This window comes from Chelmon rostratus, chromosome 17 (genome assembly GCF_017976325.1).
Source record: "Chelmon rostratus isolate fCheRos1 chromosome 17, fCheRos1.pri, whole genome shotgun sequence".
In the NCBI taxonomy this organism is placed as follows: Eukaryota; Metazoa; Chordata; class Actinopteri; order Chaetodontiformes; family Chaetodontidae; genus Chelmon; species Chelmon rostratus.
This window is the reverse complement of record NC_055674.1, coordinates 24,924,086-24,938,717: the sequence shown is the minus strand read 5'-3', so window position 1 is coordinate 24,938,717 and position 14,632 is coordinate 24,924,086. Positions and strand designations below refer to the sequence as shown.

The window sequence follows — 14,632 nt, the reverse complement described above, 5'->3', positions numbered from 1 at the left end:
CGGGATGCCGTAAATCGGAAATACCTGACGTAAACCGCACCGGGCGCAAATCGATCGAGCACGCATAATCACCAAGGTTGTTGTTGTTGTTCTTGAAATCGTTGGTTTTTATAACAATTCCATTCAATTCAACTCAAGTAATTTTATTAGTTGAAATTAAGGAAATATAATGCAACCACTCAGATTATGACACTTGGGCCTTTAAATGTTATAGCAAGTAAACTGAGTAATTATATTTTATATTGTATGTTATCATAGGTTAACTATGAGGTTACAGACACAACCCAACATTATTTTATTAGCTTTGTTGAATGTGCAATAGAGTTTGTTAAAATAGCCGAATGAGCCCAGCATTTCTTGATCTTTTTGGATTATTTCTGATAACTGTATCTGTAACAATTCTGCTTTAGACTACAGAAACAAAGACCAAAGCTTTCTATACCAGTGATGATTAAAAGTTTTATGCAGTAAGCACTGGAGGACCTGCTACACAAATAATAACAGAACATAACAAATAACAGAAAATAAATAAGTCCTTTCTATTATGTACGTATTAGTATGTAGTTTTCAAGCAACATTTATATTTTGTTGGTCTAGTCATTTTATTAAGATATTTAGTAACTTTCTCAACCTCAGTAACACATGCACACAAAACACAGACAGTAGAATCAAAAAACTCAGAGGTCAAGCATCAGTGTATTTGAAACATCATTCCACTGTCCAACTCACTAACAGCTCGAGCTTGCATACTGTCTGCACAGACACAGAGACAGAGACAGGAGGAGGGAGGGGAAATTTTCTGTAGTGTCCTTACAGTATTGTACAACATATATGGTGTATGCAACTAGATATTACATCTCCCATTAGCTTAGATTATGATATACATAGGGATGGGGTAGACAAATTAAAATGAACACCTAATTCAATACTATTGAAAAAAAATAGACGTGCAATTAGTACCACCTTTGCAAAGTGTCTATTGGACACAGTCAACAAAAACTGTAAGCTTCACAAGGTAGTATTATTGCACGGGTTGATGTACTGGACTGTATTGGATCACACAGGTGTGTATCATAGCACCCACTTCTTGAACATTGTATGCACATGATACATTCTCTATATGAGACATTTATTTACAGTAAGATCACAGCGATGAAGAAAGAGACTTCATAAGATCACATAAAAGCATAGACAAGTGGAGCTATGAAAACAACAAAAATATTAGACAAATGATTAGTGCATGGCCCAGATCTGGAGCAGAATGCGGTTTGGAGGAACATCTTTAAAAAGTCTTTTATCAAGCAGAAGAATGCAGGGCTCCTGGCTCCCTGTCATCCCTCTCTTCCTCATCCATTTTGCGTCCATGTTTCCGGAAGTATTTGTAGCGCTGGACATACAGTTTTACAAGGTTGCTGACTTTGACAGGGTTGATTTCCCCAGTACGGCTGTGGCAGATCTGAGACAATGACACAATGTGATTAAACAGTGTGTTTCAATACAAGGACATTAGTTTACATTTTGTTCATGGGGTTTTATAGTAGGAATAGATACTACTACTGCTTTATCGACCGGATTGACTTGATTTTAAGCATAACTGACATAGTAACACTAAACTATTGTGAAGTACGTTAAGTAAGATTGATTTAAATTGTCAGTATTTTCCTATCACTGTGACTTGATGTGTGTACTTTAGCTGACCTTGTGCACAGCTTTCCTGAGGATGTCTTTGTATTCATCCTTGTTGATGTCTTTGCGCTGATAGTAAGGTTTGATGGCAAGCTTCACTTCCTCCACTGCCCGCTCCTGGGTGTGCAGTTTCTTCAGGTACTGGACAATTCAAGTAACAGATATATTAAATAATAATAACAAAATAATACTTTTATCTGTATAGTGCTTTTGCAAACACAATTAAAGTGCTACACAAGATTAAATTAAGATAAACCAAACTAAAGCACATTACACAATACTGTACAATTATTTACTTCAACTGCAGAGACAGCCAGGCCCCGCTGAAAACAGGCCTATATGGCGACATCCCTGTATTTCTAATTTGCCCAGTTAAGGCAAGCTCAAGACTTCCTCCATTTACTATACCTGTTGTCTTGATAGATTTAGCACATAATGTACATTTCGACAGCACTAATTCATCACTCTGCTGCTCTGAGTTCCCAGGCAAAAACATTGTTTTAATTCACTAATTTTTACAGTATGAGCAATCTACCATGTGAACCATTATATTATTATTCAAATATTATTGGATACTTTACGGTATACAAGATAAATACTAAATTTAGGCAGAAATAAAACAATGTTTATCTTTACAGTATGAATGGGAAACATTTTTACAACAAATTAAAAATAGAGTTCTTCAAAATCAATTTAAGTATGTTTACAGTTGACACAAAATGAACAGTCTAGTACAGGAGTGGTCAATGTTCATTGCTGGAGCTGAGAGCATGAGTTCCCCGTTTGCTCTTCAGTTAGATGACAGGTACGTAATATTTACTAAGGACTGGGTTTATACATTTTTTTGTGTGCCGTGCTGATAACCTTTGTTGTTGTTCTGTGTTTCAGGCCTAGTTTGTTACATGTTTATTTTACTGTCCCATGAATACGTTCAAACTTTAAAACTGAATGAAAGTTTTCCTCTTACTCAAGTAATTAATAAGATAAGATAACAGTTGTGTTTGAGATAGTTCATAAGTATTGGGCCCTTGGGTAGATGCTGATAAGCAGCCATGGAGCAGTTGTGGGATATATTTTACAAAGGAGAGCAAATTGTCCTGATCTGTTCATTAACTTCAACTTTACCTTGTCAGGGTCTTTGCTCTCATTGTCCCATCCAGTGTCACCAGAGCTCCCACTCACTCCTGAAAGCACCACTGGCATGATGGAGGGTGGGGTCTGTGCACATCCACCACCTATGGAGGGGTGCAGGAGAGAGGGTGGAGTTTTGGTGCAGCCAACCAGTGGGAGGGAACTGTGAAGGATGAACTTGGCTGGGCTAAGACCAGGAGGTGGAGGGAGGGTGGGAGGGGGAGGGATCTGTAAGGAGCAGGAGGAGGCTGAGGAGGGAGGAGCATGTTGCTGGGACTGGCTCTGGTTAGCCTGTGAGAGAATCTGCATGAGAGACATGAAACAAAGAAATGCCACAGTCAGTCCAGATTTTGCTCCCCATTCATCCCTATAAGACAGGATGAGATACATTTACTTCCATTTTCTCCTTCAGTCTGACAACTTTAATATACAAAATACTGAGACCCTCCCATGTTCAGTCAGTGTGAGAGATTGCATGGGTTTGAGCTTTCATGAAAGAAAAATAGTTTGTTTATATTCTTATTCTATAACAGCACAGAAAAGTAATGCAAACAAAGAGAGGAAGAGATGGTGCTTGGCTGCAGTGAGTGCAAAGGTAAAAAAGTTAATGAAAGTAAAATGTTTGATAAAATGGTGTGTAATTTACTTTGTTGACTGCTGCTAGCCCAGCCATGTTAGCTCTCACAATTCACTATATCTTTACAACCCTATCTTTCCCCTGCTCTATTGTCACACCACGCAAATAAATTTCACCTGGCAGATTTTGGTCTGACGGCAACATTATGCCTGGGACTCATGCCTGATGCATCATGTACAGATTAGGCTTTGTCTCTGGCCCAGGACACACTGCCTAGCTCTACCCTCATGATGGCCACTCCACTGAATTGCCACAGCACACATGTGTACGGTGTCCACACAGACAGCACAGAAAGAGAAAGACAGAGAGAGCACACCAGAAAAAAATACTGCCATTCACCTGATTTTTCCACATCTGAGACATATTCTACAGATCTAAATTGAAACTGTAATGAAAGACTGTATGATGTCAATGTAACTATCAACAGCTTATTTTCACAGTCTGTTTTTGCTGAGAACCACATGTGTCACTTGGAGAAAAAAAAGGCAAGACTCCTTATCTCTAGATGATGCGTTGCTGCAGCCACACTACTCACACAGGTTGTGTGGCTACTCTAAACTGCTAACATTGGTGCTGAAATGAATTGAAAGAGGTCCTGTAATGGACACACGCTGCTCAGACAGACAGGCTTATTTATACCCAAGCACTTATGTGTATTCATTCTGATATTTAAAAAAATGTAATAATAATAATAATAATAATAATAATAATAATAATAATAATAATAATAATAATAATAATAATAATAAATCAAATAAAAAATAAATAAATCACACAAAAATAAAAATGGAAATTGGCTTTTGAAAATACCACCAGCTGCACAGCTCAGCTACTAGAAGTCATCTTTTAAACAGACTGTAGACTGCAGACAAATTATAGACATAGTGTTTTTATACTACCGTTAAGGTTCCTCTACAAATGAAGACTGAAGAGAATGACAGCTTCAGACAGAGAGACAGTCAGCATCGCCCTCTCACCTGGCTGGTTGCTTGAATGAACTCTTGTGCTTTCGCTCTACTGGCGATATTGGCCTCCTCCATTTTGAATAGTAAAGCAGTCACTAGCAGGAAGAATGACAGCAACCATTACTTCAGGAAAGTACATGTACATCTTATAGGGCTACACATAAACATAACATACATGACAATGCAACATGTAATAGTTGCCATACTCTTAAGAGTTTATTGATTATATTATACATCATTTTTTGATTTATCAACAAGCGTGTTGAGTGCTTTTGTCACGATTTGTGAACATTTACTATTCTAGTTCTCAGGTGATAACAATTTTTATTGCAGATGGAGAGACCGGCCATCAGGTACACTGAAAGTCAGAGTTGGGGTGCTATAGAAGGATATCGAGCTTATCGCCAGGATAACTTAAATCTCATAGTTAACAAAAACTTTTTATAAACATTTTTAGAGTGTCTTACACTTCATCAGGCCTAAAGACCAACACATACTCTATATGAAAGCAGCCACAGTACCTATACAGGCAACAACATTTAACTAATGCATGAGAACTGCAAGGAAAGGAAGAGGGAGTGGGACAGTGCCCGGACGCAGGCAAGAGACAAGACCCATGACCATGGAAATCTTCCTCCAAAACTCCTCACACATATAGCCTCTATCCCACTAAGAAAGGGGAAAACATTATAGAGCCAGTGCACTATGGAAGACGACCCCTGAGACGATATGTAAAGCATTACAGACCCTCCTTTTGGTCAGGAAGAATGAACACGACAGACTGCCGTCGGGCAACAACTGATGTTATAAATAAAGTGACAGTCTGATTTAGGAAATAAAAAAAGTGTATTTAGTGTTAAATTACTTTCTAACACTAACAGATTGTAAAAATGACTGTAGATACCAACTAAATACCACCATCTAAGCACGAGTTGCCACAATCTTGGAAAGCCTAGTGTTACAAACCACATCCTGGACTGATGAGAGTACATTAAGTTGTGTATATGTAGATTCATTATGCTTAGTTAAGTTTCAGTGACTGGAACCTGCAATATTTACGTGATGTCTTACTGAGCTGTGGAAACCTGAAACAAAATCAACAAGTATTGTAAAATAAAAAAAGTATTTTTTTCCAATAAGACCATAGAACATAAATTAGAAAGGATCATGCCAGTATCATTTCTATTCACTTCACTGCTGCAGATTTTTCAGAACATGCTGTAGCATCAAAAGTTTCCATTCATTTTACTACAGGCTATAAAATAACAACTTGCCAACACTTTAACGATGCTTTTATTAGGCAAACCATCATATCTCTTTTGACTGTATTAAAAATTAAGCAACAGTTGTATGTGGTTGCAGTTCAAAGTGCATATTAATCTGAAAAGTAAGCAGCATGTTACAACAGACTAATAAAATAAAGGTTTAAGGTAACAAGATGTTTTAATTAACTAAAACAAGGAGAAGCCTGTAAAATAAGGTGTATTTAAACTTTATATTTTACTTCTTTGTACACCTCTTCAGGATGTGAATGTTTCATAAAATAACATGGCAGACTTCTCCACATTTATGGAGGGAACTCACATGCTAGGACTCCTCCAGTCGTACAGTCCACCCCAGTCTGCAGACTCCAGGGAAGGGTGGGTGCTGATGGGGGTGGGGGAGGAGGAGGCTTACTGGCAGATGATGAGGAAACAGAGGAGGAGGAGGGGTCTGATGAAGACAGGGGCAGAGAGAGGGAGGTGAGACCACAGCCTGCCGAGGAGGACGAGCAAGGAGGTGAGGCCAGAGATTCTGGTGCATCATCTGGAGGAGGGGGCTTGGCAGTGGGTGTAGACAAGGTGATGCTGAGGCCTGCTCCCTGGATGGTGGACAGGCTGGATGGACTTGATGCCGGGAGTGCGGGGCTGGTCTGAGTTGGACAGTCCTCAGCTAGGAAAGAAGGGTCTGGAGTCTTACAGCTACTGTCCACAGTCTGGGAGTCTGGGGAAGATTCTCTGGTGTCCCGCAAAGGCGCCATAGAGGGTGGAGGTGTGTGTGGTGGTGAGGAGGAGGGTGGGAGCACAGTGGTGGAGGATGATGATGAGGAAGAGGAGGAGGAGGAGGAGGAGGAGGATGTGGAAGATGAGGAAGAGCAGGGTGCAGGGCCAGCTTGGCCAGTATGCGGACTGACTGACTTGTTCCCATCTCCAATGACTGACTGAACATCTAAGGAGGCTCCACCCCAGCCCTCAGACGTGGCTTTTGTTTGACTGCATTCTCCAGCTGTCAACCCTGCAGCTCCACCTTTTTCTCTTGTCTTCTTGGCCAGGCGACGCCGGCGCTTGGTTGCCAGCGATGACGAGGGAGAGGAGGCAGAGGAGGAGGTGGATGTGATGGAGCTTGGTTTTGTTTTCTTGGTTTTCAGTCCAACAGGACTGGTTAAGGAGGATGGTGGTCCAGCCAGGCAGCTTCGTTTTCCCATACTTGCCAAATCTTTACTGCGGCTGCCCAGTGACAGTGGCTCTGAGCAAGGTTTGAGGAATGGAGACCTGCTCTCATTGTCCCTGCAGAAAACTACTGCAATTGAGCCACCCACCACAGAACCCCCTCCAGCACCTCCCCCTGTACCGCCTGGCCCTAGGAGGTCCATGCCCAGCTTTCCAGAGCCAACTGAAGCCCCTGTGGTGCTGCTCACGCCCTCTCGCACCAGCACAGACACTTTGGACTGCAGCTTGCCTTTCCGACTGCCACCACCCTCTTTCTTGGATTTTCCAGAGTGACCCAAATCTTTTCTGCTGCCTTTGTCCCGCTCTTTGTCTTTTCCCATCTTCCTGGCTCGCTTTACTGAGGGGAGACCAGATGAGACGGAAGCAGAGCCTGAAGTGACCGTCAGTGAGGAGAGGCATTTACTTTTAGTTCTATTGGAGGAGGAGGAGGATTCAGATTGGCCACTTCTCTTTAATGACCGAGATTTCTTTTTTGGGTGATGTCGTCCAGTCCTGGAGGCAGTATTAGTTTTGGGACTGGGGACAGGTGGTTCTGGTGGAAGGGCAGCAGGGGGTGTATCTTCCAAAGATGGGTAGTCCGAGTCCAAAGCTTCACCATCTAAAGACAATACATCAATCTCCAATTTGTCTGAATAGTGGTCTGACTCGTAGCTGTGATACCTTGGTGGCGAGAGCGACTGGCTGTGACAACTTTCTCGATCCTCCACCTCTCCAGCAGAGTGCCACTTTCTCTTCTTCTTTCTCTTGTGTGGCTTGTCAGATTCCTGTGTGGGCCGACAGGGAGAGGTAGGGGCAATTCTTGGGGAGCCCGGTACGGTGGTGGTGGTCGTGGTAGTGGTGACAGTGATGGTTCGCTTGATGGCAAAGAGGTCAGGCCCAGTGAGGTCTTGGATAGATGGCGGGACAACAGGACGACCATCTCGCCGCCGTTCCCTCTCATGTTGCCTGTCTCTATCACCGTCCCTCTTTTCCCTGCTTCTTTTGGACCGCTTTGAAATGCCACGCTCTCTGCTGCTTGAATGCTGTCTTCCCTTCCTTTCTCTCTCCTTCTTTTGAGAGCTAGAATCCTGATCTCTTTCATCTCTTCTACGGCTACCAGTACGATTTTGCTCTCTCTCTCTATCCCTATCCCTCTCTCTTCCTCTGTCTCTTTGCCTATCTCTAATTCTGTCCCTGTCTCCATCTTTCCCTCTTTCCCTCTCTCTGTGTCTTTCTTCAGATAGGCTTGAAAAGGAGTGTCTAGTGTGGCCCCCTTTTCCTGAAGAGTTGCAGGATCGTGAAGCCTCTGGGCTGCTGTGATATCTTTTCTTTATCTTCCGGCTACTGCTCCTGCTACTCCTCGTTCCTTTAATCTCCTTGTGCCCTCGCTCCTTTTCTTTGCTCCTCTCCTGACATCCCTCTTTGTCCTTCCTTCTTTTTTTCCTTCTCTCCTCCTTCTCCCCAGCCTTTCTATCCTTGCTTTTCTGTTGGTCGCGGTCCTTTGAACTCTTGGAGGACTTGCGGCTCTTATTGCCTTGCTCTAATGGAGGTGTCAGAGGGGAAGAGGATATAGCAACTGGAGCTTGGGAGGGAGGATGCAGTGGCTGAGGAGAGAGGGGGGAAGAAGCAGGAAAGGAGAGATATCTCTCTTTCCGCTTGCTAACCAGCTTCCTTCTCAGATCCTCTACTCCTACAACAGGCTCATCCTCCGGCTCCCTGTCCACCTCCCAATTGCCCTCTGTATGCACAGACACAAAGCCATCCCCATCCAGCACCCGGAGGATGCGCTCTTTTGAACCAAAGAAGGAGACACTAGTAGAATTAAGGGGGAGGATTTCTCCAGCTTGTCTCTTATTGCTTCCATCTCTGTCAGCAGCCCCAACTATCTCCCCTTCTTCTAACTCAGAGTGATCCGAGTCAGCACTATTCCTCTGCTCTCCAGCTTTAGTGGTGCCACAGTCTACTCTCCTCCTCAGAGGGAGCTGGGTGGCCAGACAGGTGCTTGAGAAATCAGTCAAGGTGTCAGTGGAATCTGGTGGTTCTTCCTCTTTCTCCTCATCTCTTTGCTCAACATCTCTCTTCAATCCCCTCACTTTACCACTCCTGTCATCAGCATCTGATGCAGGAGAACCAGTGGGGTCAAAAGGGTCATATTTCTCATCTTCCTCCTCCTCCCCCTTTACTCCCTCAGTTGGATGGAAAGGATCATACATCTCCCTTTTCCTGCCCTGCTCACAATCAACACTTGGCTGCACTGAAGTGCAAGGGAAGGAAGCTGATGAGGTGGTGTTTGGTATAGGTGTGGAGAGAGACTGTGCTGCTAGAGAGGCAGAAGTGGAGGACACCCTGGCCACCTCTGTCCCCTGTGTCTGACCTTTTACATGGTTCTGACAAACTGACGAGTTGGCACAGACAGAGGAGGATGTAGACAATGGTGAAGATGGATCAGATGAGGGAGATGACAGAGACAAGGAGGGTGAGCAGGGAGGAGGGCTCCTGGTAATCTCTCCAACTCCACTTGGGGAAGAGAAGGAAGCAGGCCTCCTTTTGAAGGCTGACGCTGGAGTCAAGTCCATGGGCCAGGAAAACTGGTGATGAAGTCAGACTTGGAGGTTTGATCAATGGGCAAAGCCACGACAGGAAAATGGAATCCGGGGACAAACCTAGTGAAAGGACAGGACACATGCAGTCTTTATCTTAAAATTAAAATTAACTGGTTTGCAGGGATATAAGATGGTTAGAGCAAGAAATTCTTGATTATTCTTTTGCTCTACTTCAAAGAGCACCTAACTACCTATAAATATGTTGCCATCATTCAACACATCATCTCATGAATGTCCTATGGATGTCCATGCCAGGACCCTATTGGTCTGTTTTGAGATTGCACCAAATCTCATTTCTGCACCCTTCCTCTTCTTCCAAGTCACTAATATTTCTATTAGTCTGAAGTGGGTGATAATGGGGAGGATGGAGCCCTCATTGAAGATTTGTAATGTTTTTTAGATAATGAGTGAGATCCTGCTTATCTACATTACAGCCCAACCAAGAGCTTGGCATGACCAATGTTATCCGCTGATATTAGCTTAACACAGATAAACAGAACACATTGTATACATCAGCTAATAAGTCAGAAGAAAGGTCACTAGAGAAATGGCAAAGATGTTTGAGGTCATTTAGAAATATCAGGTTATAGTCAAGAATTACATTGAGTATTAGTTTGCCAAATGAGGCTTCACACATAAAAAAGGGGACTTGTGACCAAAATAATACAAAATCAATGACTACAAACAGAATGTTTGAGTTAGCATCAGTTTCTGGGTGAAGAGAAAAAGTGTAGACAGTATGTCTGTGAATGTTTACTACCTCCTGATAGCAATGTGTGATTCTCGCCTGCCAGGGTGCTGTGTATCAAGTATAATTCATGATAATATTAAGGATACACTTTAAAAACTAGCAACTAATATACTTTGTTGCAGCATGCATGAGTGGAAACAGGGATAACTGCTAAGGAGTGCAAGAAAAATTAAGCATTTTAATTCAGAGAGTTTAGTAAGAGCTTTGAAATCAAATAACTTGCATCGGGGGAACTTGAATATGAGTGTTCCTCAGACCCTGCAAAACAGAGGTTTCAAGTAGCACTGTTCTATTCTCACCCAGGCTCGCTGGCTTTACTGATCTATACACGTCGATGCAAGTTAAAAACAAACAAAGCTCACAAAGTGTGCGAAGCTACCGTTAAATCAAAGCAGGGGCAGCAGGTCAGCCAACGGACATAAGGAGGCCATGGTTTCTCGCCTTTCATGGGTGGCTGCAGTCATACCAATCTGTGTTTTTAGAATCATGAATGAATGAATGCAGAACTGCTCTTTAGCGTAGCATTATTTCCACGTTAATTAAGAGTCCATTGTTTTTCGGATATATTGTTTTGGCAGTGATATCCCATTTTCGATGCGCTGTTAATTGACCTAATGTTTATTACTCTTGTCGATGGAAAAATATAAACGTTTTGTTTTGTGTTTGAGACTTTGCTGCTCACTCTTAGCCTAAATTGACGCTTTAAGGTTAGTGTAACGCCGCTGGCGGTCTGTTTGAACATCTTCGTATGAAACGTATACGTAAAGTGTAGTGTGTATTTGTAATTTCATTTCGTTATTGTTCATAAATTACGCTTGATTTAGAAGACGTGGCTAAATTATACCCTCTGTAAGGATGTGTCGACAGCAGGTATTCAACTCGCTAGCTAGCTAATTTAGCTTACAGTAGCAAGCTAGCTAAAGACAGCAACTTAGCTGTACGGTAATATTACCTTTCGTCCGGTGATCTGTAGTCTCACATCAAGGACTCGGTTCTGACTTTACTGGTACCTCTTTTAATGACATTAAATCAACCTTTAAAATACAACATCAACTGTTTTTTGGCTTTTTAAAACCGCAACAGCAACCCCATTCCACAAATCGCCGCCATCTTCCTTACCCTCAAACCGGACGACAAAGAATGACGGGAAACATAGTTTTGTGCGCAGGCATAGTCATCACTGCTCTGTCTCCCTTTGAATCCTCCGCAACAGTTAGTTAATTCACTCCTCCTTCAATTCGAGTTAATGAGAGAACACTAGAAATTCGGAATCGCGAATATACCGCTAAGTATTAAAAACACAGATAATTTAAATCAAAATGCTGTGATTATTACAAAGTATGTCTTTTAATGATGGTATAATAATAACAATAACAATAATAACAAAAATAAGAGAATTTAAAGATGTGGAAGATGTGCAGCATCTAAAAATGAAGTTTTACTTACCTGTATCAAGTTAAGCATAAGTAATGTATATTTGCCATAATCATCAACTTTTTCAATTTTTTAAATGCAATTTAATTTACCAATTGAATATGCTACAGACGTTTTTAAACATTTGGTTTTATTTTAAAACTGATTAAACAAACCTAGCAGTGCATATATAAAACATCAAATATTTGCTTTGTAATCATAAATATGTCACACAAGTTTTCACTCTCAAGATTTTTAAATCATGTGCTGAAACACAGAGCTTTTCTCACAAATTTGTACAAGGTCACGACAAGCAGAACTTTTACAGCCAAGAGAAGGGAGCCGTTATATGGCCCAAAATGTTCCACAATGACAAACACATCAGCATACAGATGATAACAATGTGGAGCCACAGTGATGACTTGGTAAGAGGTCCTACCATTCACACTTCACACTAACCAGCCAGTCTGACCAGCAGGAAAACTTTGAGATGTACTGTTCTGCCCCCTGAGAAAAAAAGTCTGCAATGAAATCACACAAAACTTTACACTATCTGTGCCCACTGACAAGAAGACAATCAAACCTTCTGCAAGAGGATTAGGGCTACATGAAAAACAAAAGTTTGAGTTATTGGAGTTTAATCTGAAAGACCTCAGAATGCAACTTCAGTTGTGGAATTCAGACATTTCTTTTATTCTAACCTTAATCAAAGTTCAGTTCCACAAAAAAAGAAAGAAGAAAAACACACTTTTCATGCAAAAGCAGTATGTCATGTTTGGGGAGTTTGCTGGTAACATCAAACCAATGTGATACTGATGATGAATCAACCCATTACCCTTAATATTCCTGTATTCCTTTCATACTAATACCTTGTATGACAGGCGTCACCAGTAGGTATGGCTTGGAAAATTCAATTGTTTTAATAATAATAATAATAATAATAATAATAATAATAATAAAATACCTGCAGAGCTCCTTAGATTACATGCACAAAAGAAATTCCACATTTCCAAGTTTCTAGTGCACAGTTGAAACGATGTACACTAAAAGCTTTCTGGTGCCCTCTTTGAACTACAATTTCTTGTGCACACTAAACATTATCGTTGTATAATAATAAAATAACATTATTGTATAGTATAGGTTTACAGGTTAACTATCCCACAACATTTCTCAATAGAACTGAGTTTCCTCTGAAAGTTTAAGTTAGCTTTTTAGACTCAAAATCACTTTCAGTTGAAACTTATTGGAACAACAGCATGTTTTGTATTATCAAAATACTCCAAAGCCTGTATTACATGAGACTCTAACCAAACCAGCAGCCTGAATGAACCCACCAATTTAAAGCTGAGAGAACACAAACATACAATAAATAAACAATCCGTGCTGGATGTAACAGTTAAGTGAATCTATCCAATAGATTCTATGAGTTTGTGCGTTTGTAGTTTTGCTGTGATTTGTATGTGTTGCAACATGTGTTGATGTTCAGTGTTACAAATCACCACTGCCGGGGTCTGTGACAATGTAATCTTTGTTTCTGACCAATCAGCTTCCATACTTGCTGTTGTTGGTAACACCTCCACCTCTTCCTGAGGATGCTCTGAAAGTAAAACCTAAAGTTGAAACACTCTTCTCTCACAGGAATCACTCCTAATGATCTTACATTTAGCTGAACAAACCACGGGCATTGCAATGTACCATCTTACAAGGTTAAAACATTAGCTGTGTCCAAGCTCTGCACTACCAACTAATTATAAGCAATTGTAATTTGAGTCCATTTGGCTGCACCTTTCACAGATAAGCTTGTTAATATTTTATGTTTTTCTTAGAATAAAAAAATATGCATTAGTGCCATTCTTATCCTTTTTTGAACGCTTTAACCAAGTCAGGGCCACAGATCGTATCATTCAAGATAGTATAAAGCTGTAAAGTATACCAAGGGCAATATTTGGCACTATATGATTTTGTACTTTTGTACTCTACTGACGTCAGCACTGGTCAGCACAACCAGGAGTGACTAGTGCATGAAATTTTGTCTGTGTAGAAGTAAAATTCCCGTTCCTTGCTCAAGCACAAGTACAATGCTCTGTCAAAATTAAAGACAAATCCAGAATGTCCAGTGTTAGAACTTGCCCCCCCTCTTTCATGGCAGAAATTGCAGCGAAAGAATGTGATAGACAAGATCTGGGCTCACAGGAAGACACCTGGGTTCTTTGGGACAGGCAACATACAATTGTCTTGTTAAATGAGGACAGAAGTGGAGGGTGGAGCAGGTCAAACCAAACACTTTATTCTAATTAACACTGTTGCTTGAATAGTCAAACACTCTAAATCTTCCCCTACTTGATATCCCTCTGACTCTTTAACACAGGACCTCCATAGCAGGGAGCCAGAGGGGCTGGGAGGAGCAGCTGGACAAAGTGAGGTCCCTTCTGTTTTCAGACCAGCCCAGCATCCTTGGCCATCTCGTAAAAGGCTCCTCTTTGAGCGATGAGATTGGAGGGGGAATCAAATTCTGTCATCTCTCCTTTGTCCAACACCAGGACTCTAGAGGAGCAAGAATACACATGACATTTTCACAAAAAAGTACCAGTACTACAGCTGCTTCTTATATATATACAAAAAATATTTGTACACTTGTTAGTGCTTAAGCAAATCAAAATCAAATCTGCCTAATGTACCTGAATATAAACACTATTTTTATTTACAGGTATGCACACACCTATATATAGTCTTCTTTTTTATTTTTTATTTTGTTTTTTTGAATTTCTCTGTTGCCATTTTTCTTCCCACTGCTATTACATGCTGCTGTAATGCCCAAATTTCCCCGGCTGGGGGTAAATAAAGTTTATCTTATGTTACCTGAGTTCACCATGATCATCAGCATTAGTTTGTCATTATCATGACATAGAATCCATTCATCACCTTTAGATTACTCAAAAGTAAATATAAATTACTTAACGTTATGAAATCACACTGCC

General features: G+C 41.1%; 2 protein-coding genes across 3 annotated transcripts in view; both read right to left on the bottom strand.

Moving 5' to 3' along the window:
- Window positions 1–206: 206 nt before the first annotated feature.
- On the bottom strand, window positions 207–11,356 carry scaf1 (SR-related CTD-associated factor 1). Its single transcript, XM_041956615.1, has 6 exons — window positions 11,194–11,356; window positions 6,004–9,550; window positions 4,432–4,514; window positions 2,812–3,120; window positions 1,699–1,827; window positions 207–1,456 (listed from the first exon to the last, which is right to left on the bottom strand). The coding sequence occupies exons 2-6, from the start codon at window positions 9,461–9,463 to the stop codon at window positions 1,298–1,300; spliced, it is 4,140 nt and encodes a 1,379-aa protein (XP_041812549.1). The 5' UTR covers window positions 9,464–9,550; window positions 11,194–11,356; the 3' UTR covers window positions 207–1,297.
- A 319-nt stretch (window positions 11,357–11,675) lies between these two features.
- Window positions 11,676–14,632, bottom strand: part of abcc1 (ATP-binding cassette, sub-family C (CFTR/MRP), member 1) — a 36,042-nt gene continuing 33,085 nt past the window's right edge. For both annotated transcript variants that reach the window (XM_041956612.1, XM_041956613.1), the window contains exon 31: window positions 11,676–14,198. In XM_041956612.1, the coding sequence (XP_041812546.1) occupies window positions 14,090–14,198 (109 nt within the window). In that variant the 3' untranslated portion in view covers window positions 11,676–14,089. The remainder of the gene's footprint in view (window positions 14,199–14,632) is intronic.

Bases quoted from the DNA above. Each gene is read 5' to 3' on its own strand.
- scaf1 (XM_041956615.1), bottom strand. From the start codon at position 9,463: ATGGACTTGACTCCAGCGTCAGCCTTCAAAAGGAGGCCTGCTTCCTTC. The intron at 3,121-4,431 runs GTGAGAGGGCGA...TCTCTCATGCAG, and splicing joins TCATTCAAGCAACCAGCCAG to ATTCTCTCACAGGCTAACCA. The intron at 1,457-1,698 runs GTCAGCTAAAGT...TCATTGTCTCAG, and splicing joins TCAGGAAAGCTGTGCACAAG to ATCTGCCACAGCCGTACTGG.